The sequence below is a fragment of the Bufo bufo genome, chromosome 6 (genome assembly GCF_905171765.1).
Source record: "Bufo bufo chromosome 6, aBufBuf1.1, whole genome shotgun sequence".
In the NCBI taxonomy this organism is placed as follows: Eukaryota; Metazoa; Chordata; class Amphibia; order Anura; family Bufonidae; genus Bufo; species Bufo bufo.
Window position 1 is genome coordinate 434,049,901 of NC_053394.1, and position 21,858 is coordinate 434,071,758.

The 21,858-nt window shown below is 42.8% G+C and overlaps 1 protein-coding gene across 1 annotated transcript in view; it reads left to right on the top strand.

Annotated features, from left to right (window-relative positions):
- The first annotated feature begins 3,513 nt into the window (after window positions 1–3,513).
- Window positions 3,514–21,858, top strand: part of LOC121005827 (myosin-1B-like) — an 84,191-nt gene continuing 65,846 nt past the window's right edge. Inside the window, exons 1-9 of the mRNA XM_040438588.1 lie at window positions 3,514–3,717; window positions 3,936–4,079; window positions 17,255–17,411; window positions 17,793–17,820; window positions 18,343–18,463; window positions 18,639–18,731; window positions 19,358–19,421; window positions 20,353–20,451; window positions 21,297–21,400. Coding sequence (XP_040294522.1) covers window positions 3,514–3,717; window positions 3,936–4,079; window positions 17,255–17,411; window positions 17,793–17,820; window positions 18,343–18,463; window positions 18,639–18,731; window positions 19,358–19,421; window positions 20,353–20,451; window positions 21,297–21,400 — 1,014 coding nt within the window. The remainder of the gene's footprint in view (window positions 3,718–3,935; window positions 4,080–17,254; window positions 17,412–17,792; window positions 17,821–18,342; window positions 18,464–18,638; window positions 18,732–19,357; window positions 19,422–20,352; window positions 20,452–21,296; window positions 21,401–21,858) is intronic.

Genomic DNA, 21,858 nt, shown 5'->3' on the forward strand with positions numbered 1-21,858 from the left:
CGGTGTGCGCCTAATCCGTGCAGGGGCCCGGCAGTCCTGCATTCCAATCCCCATCGGGTCCCTACTCAGCGGTGATGGTAACCTGATGGATGAGAAGGCAGCCTTCTATGGAAGCCTAGGAGATCCAGCCCCAGTCAGCAGGCAATGCATATATTGTAATGCTTTGCAATCGGTATCAGACCCCCAATAATTTAAGTATCAGAGTGGGACAAAAATAAAAAGTACAAAACAAGCACCCCTTTCCCATAATAAACACATATAAAGTTGAAAAAAAATTATAAAAACTGTGCCACTGTGTTACCTTACATCACAAAAAGTGTAATACCAAGCGATAAAAAAGCCATATGTACCCTAAAATCATACCAATCAAACCATTACCTCATCCCGAAAAAAATGAGCCCCTACGTAAGACAATCGTCAGAAAAATAAAGAAAATATAGCTTTCTCAAAATGGAGACACAAAAACATGATTTTTTTTTTCTTTAAAAAATGCTTTTGTTGTGTAAAACTGAAATAAATAAAAAAAGTAGACATATTAGATATTGCTGCATCCGTAAAGACCTGCTCTATAAAAATATCACATTATACACTCTGTCAGGTGAGCACAATACAAAATAAATAAATAAAAACTGTGCTAAAACAAAGAATTTTTTGTGATCTTGCCCCATAAAGTGTGATATTGAATAATAAAAAAATCATGTGTACCCAAAAATACAAATAAACCAATAAGAACGACAACTCTTCCGCAAAAAAATGAGCCCCTGCACAAGACAATGGGCAAAAAAATAAAAAAATATGGCGTTCAGAAAATGGAGACAAAAAAACATGTTATTTTTTTTTTCAAAAATGCTTCATTATGTAAAACAAACAAAAGAAAAATACAAATATTGTCGCGTCTGTAACAATCTGCTCTGTAAAAATTGTGTCGGAACAGCTATTTTTTGGTTACCTTGCCTCATAAAAAGCGTAATATAGAGCAATCAAAGATCATATGTACCCAAAAATAGTATCAATAAAACTGTCACCTTATCCTGTAGTTTCCAAAATGGGGTCACTTTTTGGGAGTTTTTACTGTAGGGGGGCATCAGGGGGGCTTCAAATGGGACATGGTGTCTAAACACCAGTCCAGCAAAATCTGCCTTCCAAAACTATCTGGCACTCCTTCCCTTCTATGCCCTGCTGTGTGCCCGTACAGGGGTTTATGACCACATATGGGGGGTTTTGTAAACCACCATCAGGGTAAGGGCTTATGCACACGAACGTATTTTCCTTCCGCTTCCGTTCCGTTTTCTTTGCGGACTGTATGCGGAACCATTTCATTCAATGGGTCCGCAAAAACAACGGTGGTAACTCCATGTGCATTCCGTTTCCGTATTTCCGTTCTGCAAAAAAGTAGTGCATGTCCTATTATTGTCCGCAAATTACGGTTCGAGGCCCCATTCAAGTCTGTAATAAATGTGGTTTGACGGTAGTAGTTTATCCGTCAGTAAGCGGCTTTACAAAGGTCGCACGTCTTTACGGAAAAGTCACATGTTCTTTAAAACAGTCCCATAAGATAAGCAGGGTCCTCACTGGAGTGATTTTGCGAATTTTTTTGCGACTTTTTTGCGACTTTTTAAATTGTCTAGAGATTCATTTACATAAGAAAACACGCCCACTTTCAGAAAACTGGCGAGCATAGTGTGGAGCCAATAAAAGTCGCACATTTTTCACTCCATTATTCTGACTTGAGCTAATGATAATTCTGGCCCATTGAGTTTTGTTTGGCTGTTAACCCTTCATGTGTTACAGAAAGAAATGGATTAAAGTGGAAAATCTTCCAAAAAAGTGAAATTTATAAATTTCTTCTCCATTTTCTTTTAATTCTTGTTGAACACCTAAAGGGTTAATAAAGTTTGTAAAATCAGTTTTGAGTACCTTGAGGGGTGTAGTTTCCACAATGGGGTCATTTATGAGTGGCTCCTACTATGTAAGCCCCACAAAGTGACTTCATCACTGAACTGGTCCTTAAAAAGTGGGTTTTGGAAATTTTCTTAAAAATTTTAAGAATTGCTTCCAAACTTCTAAGCCTTCTAACGTCCGCAAAAAATACAATGACATTTACAAAATGATGCCAGCATAAAGTGGACATATGGGGAATGTAAAGTAAGAACTACTTTATGAGGTATCACTATCTGCCTTAAAAGCAGAGAAATTAAAATTTAGAAAATTGCTAATTTTTCCAAATTTTTGGTAAATTTTGTAATTTTTTTTATACATAAAGGTGAAATATATTGACTCAAATTTACCAGTGTCATGAAGTACGATGTGTCACGAGAAAACAGTCTCAGAATGACTTGGATAAGTAAAAGCGTTCCAGAGTTATTGCACATGTCAGATTTGAATGGGTTAAAATCCCTCTATTTGTATTGGGCTGCACCATCCCCGTTTATGCCTTATAGAATGTAAGCTCTTGGACAAGTTTGAAAACTCCCCTCGTTCCCAGAATGGAGTTGCTCTGGCCCCGTCCGCTATGGTTCGCTGCCATTACCTGTAATCAGAGACGTGTAATTAACATTTCTCCTGTAAGACTCCCGGGCTGCAGCCTGGCACACCCGGTGCCCGCTGCATTAATAGGCAGATTAGCAGCTTGCTGGGCATTTGGCTGGCAGCGGAGCTGGAGCCAGGCCCGTTATGTGATCTAGCTGTTTATCTAGTGAGGGGGATACCAGGCTGCTCCGATAATGAATGAAACTATTATAATCTCCAAACGTTGAAAGGATTACTTAAAGGGAAATTCCATGAAATCAACACGACCCAAAATGTCCCTCTTGTGGGAAATATTTCAATAGCTTTAGGGCCTCCTACAGATACTGGGCTGAGCTAACCCTGTTCTGGTCTTCTCCCCTTTTCTGATGTCCCTACTGTGTCAGTCTTCACTGTACTGCCAGCATTCTATTCATGCCTTAAAGGAAATGTATCACCAAAAATGTTATCTGCCAGTTAAAATCAGATATCAACACATATTCTTTTTTCTAATCTTGCCTGAGCTGTTCTTAACAGAATTCAGAAAGCATTAAGAAAATTGCTTTACGGCAGCCCGAAGGGCCATAGACACAATGGCCAGGAGGGGACCTCATATTGGAGGGTTTTCTAGACATGCTCTGTGACCTGTGCAGAGGTCATTGTACAGGGAGGGAATAGATAAGCTCTGACAACCACCTGTTGTGAATGGTGGATCCTGTCTTATCTATACACAGAGGTGATATCATTACAGGCAGGATTAGTAGAACAGATAAGCAGATAACTGCGGTAAAGTGATCTGTACAGACCAAGAAGTGGCGCCTATTATTAGGCTTAGTCACCAGTGTGAAAACTGCAGGAATTTATGGTTTTTGTTTACATATAGATATTGACCAGATTTTTTTTAAAATAACATTATCAAAAATTCTTTAAAAATACATTAGACATAAAAACATGATAGGTTGTTTTCTGATGACACATTCCCTTTAATGTTGCAGAAAATTTGCAGCCATGAGTGGAGACCATGTTATGCAGATTTTTGGGGACGCAGCACAATACCTGCGCAAGTCTGAGAAGGAGAGGATCGAGGCACAAAATCAACCCTTTGATGCCAAGACGTTTGTGTATGTTACGGACAGTAAGAATCTGTACGTGAAGGGGGTTATCCAGAGTAAAGACGGGAAGAGCGCCACCGTGCAGACAGATGGGGGAAGCGTGAGTATCTGTTGTATCTTACCGGAATGTATAAGCCTGATTATAGAGATTTACGTGGTCCTACGACGGAGCGTCAATCAACCAGGTGTGAGTAAAACCACTAAGTGGAAATAATCCTGATGGTTGTTATTGGAAACAGTCAGCAAGCTTGTGGGCAGACACCCTCTAATAGTTTTTTCCTCCATCAGATGACCTTACTGCACTGCTATCTTTTCTAGGTTGTCACTGTCAAAGAAGATGATGTCTTCCCAAGAAATCCACCCAAGTTTGACAAGATTGAAGACATGGCGTTACTCACTTACCTCAACGAGCCGTCCGTTCTCTTCAACCTCAAGGAACGCTATGCCGCTTGGATGATCTACGTAAGATATTTTCTGGATGTTTCTATTTGTGATAATTGTGTGGAGATAGATCCAAGGGTAACCCTCGATAATAATATTTCTGGTTATTCAGTCCTTGTTTTTGGTGGGCCTGAAAAACATGTCATAACACATAAAAGGAGAGGTGGAGCTGACAACTGGGGTTGTCAAGAAACTGTTTGAGGGTTTTTGTCTCTCTCAGTACAGTGCAGGGTGCTGGTTTTCTAGGTAAGAGGCCTTTCATGTTACAAGTACTGTTAAGGGTCGGAAACTGCCCATAGGGTAGCCACCTCCACTAGGTGGCACTACAGAGACAGCTTTCTTTCTCTTGGAAGAGAGCTAATCTGCATATTCCTTTTCCCAGGGAGCATTGCTGAACATATAACGATCCCATTACCAGCTCTGGTGTTACGGCAGTGGGTGTGCCACTATGTCAACCCATAGATTTGACTAGGGTCTACTCCTAAGGGTATTATCCTTGCAGTCCCCCGGTTCTCACCCTTTAACCTCTATACAGGGATCTGGACTTTGCTGCAGGGGATCCACCGGGCCACTTCCTCCTGGAGAAGTCATTGTATGATTGACAGCTGACTCATTGGTGTCAAGAGACACTGGTGGGGGACACTAAGGGGACAGGCAAAATCATAGTCAGGAAAAAGCCAAGGTCAGGGCAGGCAGAATACATGCATCATAGTAAATGCTCCAAGGTCATGGCAGGCAGAGTAAGGTCAATATGGAGGTCAGGCAGCACAGAGTCACAGTCCAGGAAATAGGCAGAAAGTCGGTGCACAGGCAAACAGAGACAGCACACCTTTGCAGGATACTAGCAAGCTAGGGAACCTATTGCTCAGGCACCCTCCTAAGGGTGAGCAGCTATAGGCTGGAGCAGAATAGGGTAAGCACGCTGGCAGTTGGGAGGGCACACATACCCTATGGGCAGAGAGAGAGTGCCCTTGCCAGCAAGCAGGCTACAGCCTGCTGGAGGGACAGAGCAAGAGCAGGAGGCAGGTCCACGCCGTCAGGATACAGAAACTGGGACTGGTGAATAAACATCTGGTGCTTTGTTGAAAGAGAAACAGTACCCCCTGAGACCTACATTAAAGGCTTCTCACCGAGCTAACATTGATCTGTATGGGTGAGGGGCAAAAATCCAAAAACAGCTGTCAGCAGATGGGTTGCCTTTTCTTGGAGAAAGTGCACAGTTTGGTTTGGTTAACATTCATATTGCAAGGCCTGTTGAAGGGTTGGATATAGACTATAGCTTAACCACCTCTACTGAGTGGCACTACAAGGACAGCTTTTCTGCTCCGAGCTAATCTGCGGGTTTTTTTTTACCCAGGGAGCATTGCACAGCCTATAAGACTCCATTTAGCCACTCCAGTGCTCTACAAAAGGAGAAGCATTAGTCCCGAGATCCAAAGTGTCTCTTCTTGTGTGTGGGTCTTTAGGCTTTTCCATGATGCATTCATTGCCTGTATACATCCCATTCCTGGTTGTCCTTTTCCTAGCTTCTCATATTGGTCTTCTCCAAGGAGCTGTGTCTTCTCTTCAGGGCCGGCTCCAGGTTCATGTGAGCCCTTGGGCGATAAATCCCAGTGGGCCCCCTTGAGGCATTTTTGTACATTTACATGTCCCTCTGTGGCTCCCAAACAGTATACACTGCGTGCAGAATTATTAGGCAAATGAGTATTTTGACCACATCATCCTCTTTATGCATGTTGTCTTACTCCAAGCTGTATAGGCTCGAAAGCCTACTACCAATTAAGCATATTAGGTTATGTGCATCTCTGTAATGAGAAGTGGTGTGGTCTAATGACATCAACACCCTATATCAGGTGTGCATAATTATTAGGCAACTTCCTTTCCTTTGGCAAAAGAAGGACTTGACAGGCTCAGAAAAGTCAAAAATAGTGAGATATCTTGCAGAGGGATGCAGCACTCTTAAAATTGCAAAGCTTCTGAAGCGTGATCATCGAACAATCAAGCGTTTCATTCAAAATAGTCAACAGGGTCGCAAGAAGCGTGTGGAAAAACCAAGGCGCAAAATAACTGCCCATGAACTAAGAAAAGTCAAGCGTGCAGCTGCCAAGATGCCACTTGCCACCAGTTTGGCCATATTTCAGAGCTGCAACATCACTGGAGTGCCCAAAAGCACAAGGTGTGCAATACTCAGAGACATGGCCAAGGTAAGAAAGGCTGAAAGACGACCACCACTGAACAAGACACACAAGCTGAAACGTCAAGACTGGGCCAAGAAATATCTCAAGACTGATTTTTCTAAGGTTTTATGGACTGATGAAATGAGAGTGAGTCTTGATGGGCCAGATGGATGGGCCCGTGGCTGGATTGGTAAAGGGCAGAGAGCTCCAGTCCGACTCAGACGCCAGCAAGGTGGAGGTGGAGTACTGGTTTGGGCTGGTATCATCAAAGATGAGCTTGTGGGGCCTTTTCGGGTTGAGGATGGAGTCAAGCTCAACTCCCAGTCCTACTGCCAGTTTCTGGAAGACACCTTCTTCAAGCAGTGGTACAGGAAGAAGTCTGCATCCTTCAAGAAAAACATGATTTTCATGCGGGACAATGCTCCATCACACACGTCCAAGTACTCCACAGCGTGGCTGGCAAGAAAGGGTATAAAAGAAGAAAATCTAATGACATGGCCTCCTTGTTCACCTGATTTGAACCCCATTGAGAACCTGTGGTCCATCATCAAATGTGAGATTTACAAGGAGGGAAAACAGTACACCTCTCTGAACAGTGTCTGGGAGGCTGTGGTTGCTGCTGCACGCAATGTTGATGGTGAACAGATCAAAACACTGACAGAATCCATGGATGGCAGGCTTTTCAGTGTCCTTGCAAAGAAAGGTGGCTATATTGGTCACTGATTTGTTTTTGAATGTCAGAAATGTATATTTGTGAATGTTGAGATGTTATATTGGTTTCACTGGTAAAAATAAATAATTGAAATGGGTATATATTTGTTTTTTGTTAAGTTGCCTAATAATTATGCACAGTAATAGTCACCTGCACACACAGATATCCCCCTAAAATAGCTAAAACTAAAAACAAACTAAAAACTACTTCCAAAAATATTCAGCTTTGATATTAATGAGTTTTTTGGGTTCATTGAGAACATGGTTGTTGTTCAATAATAAAATGAATCCTCAAAAATACAACTTGCCTAATAATTCTGCACTCCCTGTAATGACCACCAGTGGCCCCTATACAATATATTGACCACTAGTGGCCCTTCACACAGTATAATGACCCCCCAGTGACCCCAAACACAGTATAATGATGCCCAGTGGCCCCACACACAGTATAATGACCCCACAGTGGCCCCCTATTCAGAATAATAACCCCCATTCGCCCTCCATTCAGAATAATGACCCCCAGTGGCCCCCACACTGGGGGTTATACTGTATGGAGGGGGCAATGGGGTCATTATATTGAATGGGGGCTCTGGTGGTCATTATACTGAATGGAGGGTCATTGGGGATCATTATACTGAATGGGGGGCACTGGGGTTCATTATACTGTGTAAGGGGCCCTCACATACCTATCATTGCTGGAGTGTAGGGGAGCGGCGGTCCTGTCTTTCACTAAACACAGCTCCCTGAGCTCCACCTGTAGCAGTGAGACACACGTCATGATGTCACCCCTGGGCCGGGCGTGGAGGAGAGAAGGAGATGTGCAGTGATGTAGCTAGAACTGACTGGGCCCCACAGCAAATTTTAGTATGCCCCCACCCCCCCAGTGGATTCGCATCACGTTTTTCCTATCGGTTTGATGTATACAAATATGCAGCACTCCACGTTTTTGCAGAGTCCAGTAAAAAATGCATACGTTAAGGTATATGTTTTTTTTACAATAGAACTGTATCATGAACGGACGCCACTGTACGGCATCAGTCTGAGGCATCTGATAACGCATACATTTTTGTATGCATCTAATGGATGGCAAAAATGGGATGAGAACCCAGCCCTAGTGTCAGAATAAGCACCAGTACACAGCGGAGCAGCGTGGCGGAGAGGGGAGGCCGCCATGTACTGACAGAGCGCTACCTGGTCCTGGTGGTCAGGGGTGAGGACTGTGTTTCCCAAAGATCATTTATCTACTGGGAAATACAGGGCACAGTATAAACATAGAAACCTAGAATGTGTCAGCGGATAAGAACCATTTGGCCCATCTAGTCTGCCCAATATACTGAATACTATGGATAGCCCCGGCCCTATCTTATATGAAGGATAGCCTTATGCCTATCCCATGCATGCTTAAACCCCTTCACTGTATTTGCAGCTACCACTTCTGCAGGAAGGCTATTCCATGCATCCACTACTCTCTCAGTAAAGTAATACTTCCTGATATTACTTTTAAACCTTTGCCCTTCTAATTTAACACTATGTCCTCTTGTAGCAGTTTTTCTTCTTGTAAATCTTCTCTCCTCTTTTACCGAGTTGATTCCCTTTATGTATTTAGCAGTTTCTATCATATCCCCTCTGTCTCGTCTTTCTTCCAAGCTATACATGTTAAGGTCCTTTAACCTTTCCTGGTAAGTTTTATCCTGCAATCCATGGACCAGTTTAGTAGCTCTTCTCTGAACTCTCTCCAAAGTATCAATATCCTTCTGGAGATATGGTCTCCAGTACTGAGCACAATACTCCAGATGAGGTCTCACTAGTGCTCTGTAGAGCGGCATGAGCGCCCCCCTCTGTCTACTGGTAATGCCTCTCCCTATACACCCAAGCATTCTGCTAGCATTTCCTGCTGCTCTATGACATGGTCTGCCTACCTTTAAGTCTTCTGAAATAATAACCCCTAAATCCCTTTCCTCAGATACTGAGGTTAGGACTGTATCACTGGTTTTATATTCTGCTCTTGGGTTTTTACGCCCCAGGTGCATTATCTTGCACTTATCCACATTAAATTTTAGTTGCCAGATTTTTGACCATTCCTCTAGTTTTCCTAAGTCCTTTTCCATTTGGTGTTTCCCTCCAGGAACATCAACCCTGTTACAAATCTTTGTGTCATCAGCAAAAAGACAAACCTTACCATCGAGGCCTTCTGCAATTTCGCTGATAAAGATATTAAACAATATGGGTCCCAGAACAGACCCCTGAGGTACCCCACTGGTAACAAGACCTTGGTCTGAATATACTCCATTGACTACAACCCTCTGTTGTCTGTCCCTCAGCCACTGCCTAATCCATTCAACAATATGGGAGTCAAAGCCCAAAGACTGCAATTTATTGATAAGCCTTCTATGTGGGACAGTATCAAAAGCCTTACTAAAGTCTAGATAAGCGATGTCTACTGCACCTCCGCCATCTATTATTTTAGTCACCCAATCAAAAAAATCTATTGGATTAGTTTGACATGATCTCCCTGAAGTAAACCCATGCTGTTTTTCATCTTTCAATCCATGGGATTTTAGATGTTCCACAATCCTCTCCTTAAGTATGGTTGCCATTAATTTCCCCACTATTGATGTCAGGCTTACTGGCCTATAGTTGCCCGATTCCTCCCTACTACCTTTCTTGTGAATGGGCACAACATTTGCTAATTTCCAATCTTCTGGGACGACTCCTGTTGCCAGTGATTTGTTAAATAAATCTGTTAAAGGGGTTATCCGAGTTATGGGAAAAAAAATAAAACCTAACAAAATTAATCAGGATATACATATACATTAGTCAAGCTTGATTTTTTGAAAAAAGAACGATCCTTACACCTTTTCCAGGTTCTGTTATTGCTGTGTTTACATGCAGCAGTAACAACAATGACTCATCTCTCCCTCATGAATATTTGTGGGAGGGGTTGATCTGTTATATTTGTGGGAGGGGTTGAGCTATTAGCCGCAGTTAGAAAGTTGGAGGTAGCCTCGGCACAAGTGGCTACTTTCACACTTGCGTTCGGGGCTCCGCTTGTGAGTTCCGTTTGAAGGCTCTCACAATCGGCCCCGAACGGATCCGTACTGCCCCAATGCATTCTGAGTGGATGCGGATCCGCTCAGAATGCATCAGTTTGGCACCGTTTGGCCTCCGCTCCGCTCAGGAGGCGGACACCCGAACGCAGCTTGCAGCGTTTTCGTGTCCGCCTGGCCGTGCGGAGCCAAACGGATCCGTCCAGACTTACAATGCAAGTCAATGGGGACGGATCCGTTTGACATTGACACAATATGGTGCAATTTCAAACGGATCCGTCCCCCATTGACTTTCAATGTAAAGTCAGGATTATACCATCAGATCGGAGTTTTCTGCAATCCGATGGTATATTTTAACTTGAAGCGTCCCCATCACCATGGGAACGCCTCTATGTTAGAATATACCATCGGATTTGAGTTACATCGTGAAACTCAAATCCGACAGTATATTCTAACACAGAGGCGTTCCCATGGTGATGGGGACGCTTCAAGTTAGAATATACTGAGAACTGTGTACATGACTGCCCCCTGCTGCCTGGCAGGTGCTGCCAGGCAGCAGGGGGCAGACCCCCCCTCCCCCCCCCTGTATTTAACTTATTGGTGGCCAGTGCGGGCCCCCCTCCCTCCCCAGTATTAATTGTAACCAGTGCGGCCCCCCTCCCTCTATATTCATCGATGGCCAGTGCGGCCCCCCCTCCCTCCCCAGAATTAATTGTAACCAGTGCGGCCCCCCTCCCTCTATATTCATCGGTGGCCAGTGCGGATATTAAATATGAGCAGTGCGGTCTCCCCCTCCCTCCCTCCCCAGTATTAAATATGAGCAGTGCGGTCTCCCCCTCCCTCCCCAGTATTAAATATGAGCAGTGCGGTCTCCGCCTCCCTCCCTCCCCAGTATTAAATATGAGCAGTGCGGCCTCCCCCTCCCTCTATTCATTGGTGGCCAGTGCGGATTCAAAGTATTGTGATCAGTGCGGCCTCTGCTCCCCCCCCCCCCCCATCATTGGTGGCAGCGGAGAGTACCGATCGGAGTCCCAGTTTAAATCGCTGGGGCTCCGATCGGTTACCATGGCAGCCAAGACGCTATTGCAATCTTGGCTGCCATGGTTACTTAGCAACAAATAGCAGCATTATACTTACCTGAAGAGCTGCGATCTATGTGACCTGCCGGGAGCTCCTCCTACTGGTAAGTGAAAGGTCTATAGGCAATGCGCTGCACAGACCTTTCACTTACCAGTAGGAGGAGCTCCCGGCCGGTCACAGACATCGCAGCTCTTCAGGTAAGTATAATGATTCTATTTGTTGCTAAGTAACCATGGCAGCCAAGACTGCAATAGCGTCTTGGCTGCCATGGTAACCGATCGGAGCCCCAGCGATTTAAACTGGGACTCCGATCGGTACTCTCCGCTGCCACCAATGATGGGGGGGGGGGGGAGAGGCCGCACTGATCACAATACTTTGAATCCGCACTGGCCACCAGTGAATAGAGGGAGGGGGAGGCCGCACTGCTCATATTTAATACTGGGGAGGGAGGGAGGGGGAGACCGCACTGCTCATATTTAATACTGGGGAGGGAGGGAGGGAGGGGGAGACCGCACTGGTCATATTTAATATCCGCACTGGCCACCGATGAATATAGAGGGAGGGGGGCCGCACTGGTTACAATTAATACTGGGGAGGGAGGGGGGGCCGCACTGGCCACCAATAAGTTAAATACAGAAGGGGTGGGGGGGGTCTGCCCCCTGCTGCCTGGCAGCATCTGCCAGGCAGCAGAGGGCAGTCATGTACACAGTTCTCAGTATATTCTAACTTGAAGCGTCCCCATCACCATGGGAACGCTTCTGTGTTTAGAATATACTGTCGGATCTGAGTTTTCCGAAGTGAAAAATCAGATCTGAAATAAACTGTTATGCAAACGGATCCGTTCTGAACGGATGCAAGCGTTTGCATTATAGGAGCGGATCCGTCTGATGAAACATCAGACGGACCCGCTCCGAACGCTAGTGTGAAAGTAGCTTGAGGATCGCGCATGCACGATCAACTCACAGCCGCACGGACTGTAATGCAGAGAGGTGGGGGCGTGGCCAAGGCTGATGATGTTCCGTTGACATGGCTTAGTCACTCCGACAAGCAGAGAGCTCCATGTCAACGGAACGTCACAGCTGATGACGTGGGCGGTCACATGACTGTTTAGTGTAGCAGAGAAACGGCACAAGATAGGTACAGTAAGTGATTTAGGAAAGCTAAGGGATAGGAGAAATAAAGCAATAAAGATAAGGTTAAGTTAACTCGGATAACCCCTTTAATGGTTTTGGTAGTTCACCGCTGAGCTCTTTTAATAGCTTTGGGTGTATCCCATCAGGCCCCTGTGACTTATTTGTATTGATTTTAGACAGCTGACTTAGAACCTCTTCCTCTGTAAAGACACATGCATCAAAAGATTCATTAGTCTTCCTTGATACTAATGAAGGTATAATACCCTAGAATCTATATAATATAAAGATATTAGCTCTACAATTAGGGGATCATTTATTATATAGAAATACGTCTATATTAGGTGTATTTCTGACACAGATGTGGCGCAAAGGTCCTTAGCACCGCAATCTGTATATTTTTCCCGCTTATGCCAGGTCTAAAAAAGGTGGTGTGGGCAGGGAAAGGGATATAGTTATGGCCATACAGTTATTGGATACCACTGCCATACATTGACCAGATAACACCTCTGTACAGTGACCGGATAACACCGCCATACCATGACCGGATAAAAGGGTATAAGAGGGCACAGTACAGGGAATGACTAGGGGCACTGCACAGGGTGTGGTAAGAGGGCACAATGCAGGGTATAAGGGGGCACAGTACGGGGTGGGGGGCACAGTCACATGACCTTGTGATGTTAGAAGGTCATTATGGTGAAACCTTTTTTCTTCTTCTATTGCACTTGTTTTTGAATACATCAATTATACTTACAGTGGGATGCAAAAGTTTGGGCAACCTTGTTAATCGTCATGATTTTCCTGTGTAAATCGTTGGTTGTTACGATTAAAAATGTCAGTTAAATATATCATATAGGAGACACACACAGTGATATTTGAGAAGTGACATGACGTTTATTGGATTTACAGAAAGTGCTATAATTGTTTAAACAAAATTAGGCAGGTGCATAAATTTGGGCACCACAAAAGAGAAATGAAATCAATATTTAGTAGATCCTCCTTTTCCAGAAATGACAGCCTCTAAACGCTTCCTGTAGGTTCCAATGAGAGTCTGGATTCTGGTTGAAGGTATTTTGGACCATTCTTCTTTACAAAACATCTTTAGTTCATTCAGGTTTGATGGCTTCCGAGCATGGACAGCTCTCTTTAAGTCACACCACAGATTTTCAATTATATTCAGGTCTGGGGACTGAGATGGCCATTCCAGAACGTTGTACTTGTTCCTCTACATAAATGCCTTAGTGGATTTTGAGCAGTGTTTAGGGTCGTTGTCTTGTTGAAAGATCCAGCCCCGGAGCAGCTTCAGCTTTGTCACTGATTCCTGGACACTGGTCTCCAGAATCTGCTGATACTGAGTGGAATCCATGCGTCCCTCAACTTTGACAAGATTCCCAGTCCCTGCACTGGCCCCACAGCCCCACAGCATGATGGAACCACCACCATATTTACTGTAGGTAGCAGGTGTTTTTCTTGGAATGCTGTGTTCTTTTTCCTCCATGCATAACGCCCCTTGTTATGGCCAAATAACTCAATTTTAGTTTCATCAGTCCACAGCACCTTATTCCAAAATGAAGCTGGCTTGTCCAAATGTTCTTTAGCCCACCTCAAGCGGCACTTTTTGTGCTGTGGGCGGAGAAAAGGCTTCCTCTGCATCACTCTCGCATACAGCATCTCCTTGTGTACAGTGCGCCGAATGGTCGAACGATGCACAGTGACTCCATCTGCAGCAAGATGATGTTGTAGGTCTTTGGCGTTGGTCTGTGGGTTGACTCTGACTGTTCTCCCCATTCGTCGCTTCTGTCTATCCGAGATTTTTCTTGGTCTGCCACTTCGAGCCTTAACTTGAACTGAGCCTGTGGTCCTCCATTTCCTCAATATGTTCCTAACTGTGGAAACAGAAGCTGAAATCTCTGAGACAGCTTTCTGTATCCTTCCTCTAAACCATGATGGTGAACAATCTTTGTCTTCAGGTCATTTGAGAGTTGTTTTGAGACTCAGACCCCCATGTTGCTACTCTTCAGAGAAAATTAAAAGAGGAGGGAAACTTACAATTGACCCCCTTAAATACTCTTTCTCATAATTGGATTCACCTGTGTATGTAGGTCAGGGGTCACTGAGCTTACCAAGCCAATTTGAGTTCCAATAATTAGTTCTAAAGGTTTTGGAATCAATAAAATGACAACAGTGCCCAAATGTATGCACCTGCCTAATTCTGTATAAACAATTATAGCACACTTTCTGTAAATCCAATAAACTTCATTTCACTTCTCAAATATCACTGTGTGTGTCTCCTATATGATATATTTAACTGACATTTTTTATCATAACAACCAACGATTTATACAGGAAAATCATGACGATTAACAAGGTTGCCCAAACTTTCGCATCCCACTGTATCACCGTTTCAGGAAACAATCTGAGCTGTGTATCAGCCACTTCACTCACTATTGGTACGAGGAAAGCTTTTTACGATACCACATGGATCTCTCTGCATAATATTTGAGGTGTTACACAATACCTGAACAAACTTTGACCTTATTTTGGGAACTTTATTTTAGGCTCTTTTACAGCTCACCAGCTGACATCCGCACAGCATTACTCCATCCTTGGAACATTTCATTGAGTATTTACAGTGCTACTACTTTTTAAATTTTTTTATATATACACTCACCTAAAGAATTATTAGGACCACCATACTAATACGGTGTTGGACCCCCTTTTGCCTTCAGAACTGCCTTAATTCTACGTGGCATTGATTCCACAAGGTGCTGATAGCATTCTTTAGAAATGTTGGCCCATATTGATATGATAGCATCTTGCAGTTGATGGAGATTTGAGGGATGCACATCCAGGGCACGAAGCTCCCGTTCCACCACATCCAAAAGATGCTCTATTGGGTTGAGATCTGGTGACTGTGAGGGCTATTTTAGTACAGTGAACTCATTGTCATGTTCAAGAAACCAATTTGAAATGATTCGAGCTTTGTAACATGGTGCATTATCCTGCTGGAAGTAGCCATCAGAGGATGGGTACATGGTGGTCATGAAGGAATGGACATGGTCAGAAACAATGCTCAGGTAGCCCGTGGCATTTAAACGATGGCCAATTGGCACTAAGGGGCCTAAAGTGTGCCCAGAAAACACCCCCCACACCATTACACCACCACCACCACCAGCCTGCACAGTGGTAACAAGGCATGATGGATACATGTTCTCATTCTGTTTACGCCAAATTCGGACTCTACCATTTGAATGTCTCAACAGAAATCGAGACTCATCAGACCAGGCAACATTTTTCCAGTCTTCAACAGTCCAATTTTGGTGAGCTCGCGCAAATTGTAGCCTCTTTTCCCTATTTGTAGTGGAGATGAGTGGTACCCGGTGGGGTCTTCTGCTGTTGTAGCTCATCCGTCTCAAGGTTGTGCGTGTTGTGGCTTCACAAATGCTTTGCTGCATACCTCGGTTGTAACGAGTGGTTATTTCAGTCAACGTTGCTCTTCTATCAGCTTGAATCAGTCGGCCCATTCTCCTCTGACCTCCAGCATCCACAAGGCATTTTTGCCCACAGGACTGCCGCATACTGGATGTTTTTCCCTTTTCACACCATTCTTTATAAACCCTAGAAATGGTTGTGCGTGAAAATCCCAGTAACTGAGCAGATTGTGAAATACTCAGATCGGCCCTTCTGGCACCAACAACCATGCCACGCTCAAAATTGCTTAAATCACTTTTCTTTCCCATTCTGACATTCAGTTTGGAGTTCAGGAGATTGTCTTGACCAGGACCACCCCCCTAAATGCATCGAAGCAACTGCCACGTGATTGGTTGACTAGATAATTGCATTAATGAGAAATAGAACAGGTGTTCCTAATAATTCTTTAGGTGAGTGTATATACAGTACAGACCAAAAGTTTGGACACACCTTCTCATTCAAAGAGTTTTCTTTATTTTCATGATTATGAAAATTGTAGATTCACACTGAAGGCATCAAAACTATGAATTAACACATGTGGAATTATATACATAACAAACAAGTGTAAAACAACTGAAAATATGTCATATTCTAGGTTCTTCAAAGTAGCCACCTTTTTGCTTTGATTACTGCTTTGCACACTACCAGTCTGGTAGGTGGGCTCGACATATTTTTGATCAATAATATGCGCTAAGAGCTTCTTCACTGCTTTGCAGTAACTATATGGCGTCATGTATTTGACCCTGTTCACACATTCACCTGTTCACTCAGTCTTAGCGCAATTAGTGTTGTGCTGCTACTTTATTTGTTTGCTGTACTTCATTTTTATTATATATATTTTTTTCTAAGTACCAGATATCCCTTTTATTAATAAATCTTATTGATCTTACTGTAGATTCAGTCTATGTGATTCTATCTATAAGAGTGCCCATTCACTTTTCCTCATTAAAATTCACAATAGTCTGATCTTCTAGTTTGGTCAATAAAGTCACTCTATTTACTTCTCTGATGGGTCTATGACTGTTGATAAAGTCTTTGTCATGGATCGTGTTGCAGAAAACTGGAAGTTATAAATAAACATCCGACTGACTTGATCCCAAATTAAGGAACATATGGGTGAGCCCTATAAAACCCCTAGAGCTCTCCCTGACTGCTTTGCCCATGCAAAGATCTTTATGATGGATAATTGCATGCCCTCGTACCTAGACTGTGTGACACCTGAAAACCCTATAATAGTGAGGGGACACGACCACCGGCTCCCTGCACTTAATACGGAGGGAGTCAGTGTCACCTAGAATCAAGCCAGCACGGAAACACAAATAAAGGAAAAGACTTATCTGAGGAACCAGAAGTTGCAGAATCTAGCAGTGAACACAATCCAGGAAGTAGTATAAACCGCAAAGTGAGGCAGTATGGGAGGGAATATAAAGGGAGGCAATTTGTGTAAATAAATGACAGCTGGGAGAAGGAAAAGAGATGACAAAGTGAAACCAAAACAAAGAACATTATGCAAGAGGTACAGAAGAACGTCTGCCAGAGCTTCTCAGAGAGCTGGCGGTGACAGTCTTTTTTGGTTCTAGACGTATTCTGGATTGTTCTGTGTGACGGTCAACCCCTATAAGTGGCTGCCTGTGTACAACCCTGAGGTGGTCAACGCTTACCGAGGCAAGAAGCGTATGGAAACCCCACCACACATCTTCTCCATCTCTGATAATGCCTATCAGTTCATGTTGACTGGTAAGAAAAATAAGATTTGTCTATTCTAAAAAATATGTTTATGGTAGTGGATTATGGGCTCATGCATATAGGCATATTCTATCTCCATATGACCTCTTAATATTGCATCTGTGGACATCCTGTGGTGCATGCTGTGCCTTCAGATGCCTCCTATTTCATACACGGCTTTGATGCCTAATTATAGAAATATTCTCGGCATTGCTTTTATGGGAGAACATCTTCATAATAAGCTGATGTATTTTAGGGCACAAAATGTCCATTTGACTATAGTATGTGCACGAGCCTTTGTACTACTTACAGTCAAGATCTTCTTGATTTTAAATACTCAAGACCAGAGATAGACATAATGTTAATTCTGTAATTCTGTTTCTTCTTGTCCAGATCGAGAGAACCAATCTATCCTTATCACGTGAGAATATTTTTGTAATTTTTTATGCAGTTAGTTATATAATCATAAACTCCATGGTCAAAATGATAGACAATGCAATGGAACTCTGATGGATCCTATGGAAAGTCCATGGGCACTGGTGGAACTCATCGTATGACTGGTCTGGTACTGTGTCATGGCTAATAGGGCCTAAGGCGACTCTCCCATACATGCCATCTTCTATTGGAATACTGACCACTCACAACCTCAAAAACACTCAAAACATGGAGGGAAAAACATTCGGACAAAAACACTAACCTAAAAAACAAAACAAAACCCTGTTTTAACATAATACTTTAGTATCTAACCCCATCCCTTCCTAATCTTCCCAGTATAGGTCTATGGTAGGGGAGATAAAAGTAGTTCCACAAAAAAAAAAATTCATTTAAAATATTATAAAATATTAATTGAAAAATGTCTCGGGAATCTTGCATGGACATTTTTGGATGGAGTTTGGATTTTAGTTAGTGCTTTATAATTGTTATTCTTTTTTAATTCATTCAGTGGAGAATCGGGTGCAGGAAAAACGGTCAACACCAAACGGGTCATTCAGTATTTTGCAACAATTGCAGTTACTGGGGATTCTGGGAAAAAGAAAGAAGCCGTCTCTGCAAACAAGATGAAGGTTAGATTCCATGGTGTTTACCGGCACAGTGTCCACTGGGGGTAGAGCTGACGTGGCTTGTGGGTTTGGCGGGGCGGCAGTTGTTTGGACTCACGTGTAATTTCTATGAAGATGTGTCAAACCTTAGACTTCTGTCTAAGGTTCTTTAATAAGCTTCTTTCCTGTTGATCTCTAGGGGACTCTGGAGGATCAGATCATCCAGGCTAACCCTCTCCTGGAGGCCTTCGGGAATGCCAAGACCGTCAGGAACGACAACTCCTCTCGCTTTGTAAGTCACCAGCGGGTCCGCAGCTTATTATAACACAAGGAGAATAAATTCTAAAAAGATTACAGAATTAAATAAATGTAGTATTGAGTCCATCAAGCCCTTTTTATTAATTTTTGAGGAAAATCCATCAACATTTTTTTTTTTTAAAACAAGTTTTCATGAGTTAAGTCCTTACCTGTAATGAAGGAATTTCTTGAAATTCATTTTAAGTCCAGTTTGCTAAATGTTTTGAAAAAGTTCAATTCAGATATGAAGCAATTCTACCCAAATCAAATATGCTCCCATAGTCCTGAAAGTTTGTATATAACACTCTCCCCCACGTAATGCTTCTCTGGAAAAGAGACACGCTAGGCTCTATGTCTGTCTCTCTTCTCTCTTCACCTGAAACGAATCCCAAAAATTTAGAGTTTGTTACAATCTAAACTTTTTTGGAAATTTTGGATGAAATTCAAACTGGTACAATCGATTCACTCATCCTTACCTGGAATCCAATTCTGAAATAAGCCAAAAAAATGCAGGTTTAAAGGGTAACACTATTTATTTTTTTAATGCCTCTTTTATCTGTAAAAACAAAACCTCCTGGTAATATCCCGAGACATACGTCAAAGTAATCATTTATAACGCAGGGGAAATTCATCCGAATCCACTTTGGGGCCACCGGAAAACTGTCCTCCGCAGACATCGAAACATGTGAGATACAGAATAAATGTCTTATTGTAAATTTAGCTGTGTTTTATTATTATTTATAATTAATATTATTATGTTGTATAAAATAGATTTTATTCTTATTAGTATTTAAATATTTTTTGTATAAGAATTATTGAAACTTTTATTATGTATAATTGTTTACTCTTATGAATGATATTATTATTATTATTATTATTCAGTATGAATTATTTATATTTTTACTGTTTGTAATGACTTATTCTTGATATGTAAAGTTTATTTTTATTTGTATTACTTTTAATATCTATTTTTATTATCATAACCATTATTATTGTTAGGCTTGCCCTGCACATGAGCTTTCTGTCAGAGGTCAGCCTTTGGAGGATTTCGTGATCTATACCTCTGACCGTTGGATCCAACATATGCCACTCTATAGCAATACATTAGTACATGTCGCCCATATGATGTCAATAGCACAGTATGTTTTTTTTTTTTACTGGAAACCTCTAAAGGGAAGAAAATGCAGGCCTGGTATGTTACGGTCATGTTCTCACATATCGGATTTACCATAGACGCACGCTCTTTTGCTCTTCGTCTGGTCAATGGGCCCCCCCCCTCACGGTTCATTAGTTTAACAGAGACATTTAAGTAAGATGCACCAATTTAAGAGGCGGCAGCCTTTTTTGAGATACGGCTGGTGTTCTTGAAACCAATATTTGTCATATAAAATGGCGCAGGTTGTTATATAATGCACTCATTTTATTGTCTTTTCTTCCATTTTCTAGATATGGTCATTTGGTCCAGTTTCTGGCCACCACATAGTTCAGGAGCGTCTCCCTTATAGTTTAATATAAGCCCCCGCGCCTACGTATTATATGTGATTTCTCGATGTTGATGTTATTCCTTGATTGATTTCAGCTCATGGTTCAGATCTTCTTGTATGCGTTTCTTGCAGACTTGCTGGAAAAGTCCAGAGTGACCTTCCAGCTTCCCAGTGAGCGCAGCTACCATATATTTTACCAAATCCAGTCCAACAAGAAGCCTGAGATTGTAGGTAGGTTGTCATGTTTAAACTCAGAAACACAAATGCAATAGCACTCTGCAACCAGCACTCTGCCCTGCCTCTATGCTGGATTCTGAATGAGGCATTGGTGTACATTTTGGCCAAAGCGTAATAAGCCACTCACCACGTCAAGGTCGCCTCTATGGGCCATGATAGCCACACAAAGTCCAGGGAGCGCAGGTATAGCATGCACGCCTGGCACACTCTGCTTTTAACCCCGTCCGGTGCCGTGACAGCTTTCATCGGATTCGGGGATGCAAGCACCAACATGCATGCTGAGCCCACTATATACTTCTCCTGGAGCCAAATGGCTACTGGTAGGCACTATAAAAGTAGACTCAGTTTTATACTGACTTTAAAACCAGCCTCCAGGGCTGGTGAGTGGCTTATTACGCTTTGGCCAAAATGTACACCAATGCCTCATTCAGCATCCAGCATAGAGGCAGGGCAGAGTGCTGGTTGCAGAGTGCTATTGCATTTGTGTTTTTGAGTTTGTATTTTGCCATAGCAATGTGCACCTGCATACAGGGTTGTGCTGACTGAATCCCCCACATTTTTTCTAGGTTGTCATGTTTCTAGGTTGAACACATGGCAGTTCATTTTTCATTGCCATGACTTTTCCAGAAATGGAAAAATATGGATGCTTTCTTCCAGAAATAATGCCTCATCTGGTTGTATCTACTCATCTCCAATGCAATATCATGCACAACCTGTGGACAGGTGTGGCGCTATTCTTGGAATAAAGCAACAACGGAGATAGCTGTAGCATACTTGCTCTCATGACTAGAGAGGGTTAAACCCCCCTCTCACTAATTTTTAGCAATTTTTGTGTCTAGAAATGCTGCTGATTACCACCAATCCCTATGATTATCATTACACAAGTATGGGGGAAATCTCTGTGAAGAGTATAGACGATGAAGCAGAACTCATAGCAACGGACGTGAGTACACAAGAGCCAACAGGAATGCAGCAGAATTGTGTGCAGGTGCAGCTCTGGATGTGATTGGAGTATAGGTCATGAAATAGAAAAGACTCATGATCATTATAAGATAATTAAAGCAGAGTTGCCCAGCATTACTTGAAGGTTTCAATCTTTTCTCAACCTTCATCTATGCTCTGTATCTACGCAATTGCTTTTAAATGGCTTTTGTTTCAAGATAATGCGACGAGTTAAGAAATTTGAGTTAAGAGTGTGTGTCTTGCCCCTGCTACATCTGTACCAAATTGAGCATCAGAGACCTTTTTGCTCCCTGCCATAGACTGTCAGGTTTCCCACCATAGTTGGATCATCTCCTGAGAAATAAATGGCTCGCAGAGCACTGATTTCTTGGCACCAGAGATAGCCCATTTGACCATAGCTGGTCCAAAGCCATAGGACATATCTTTCACTTGTGTTGT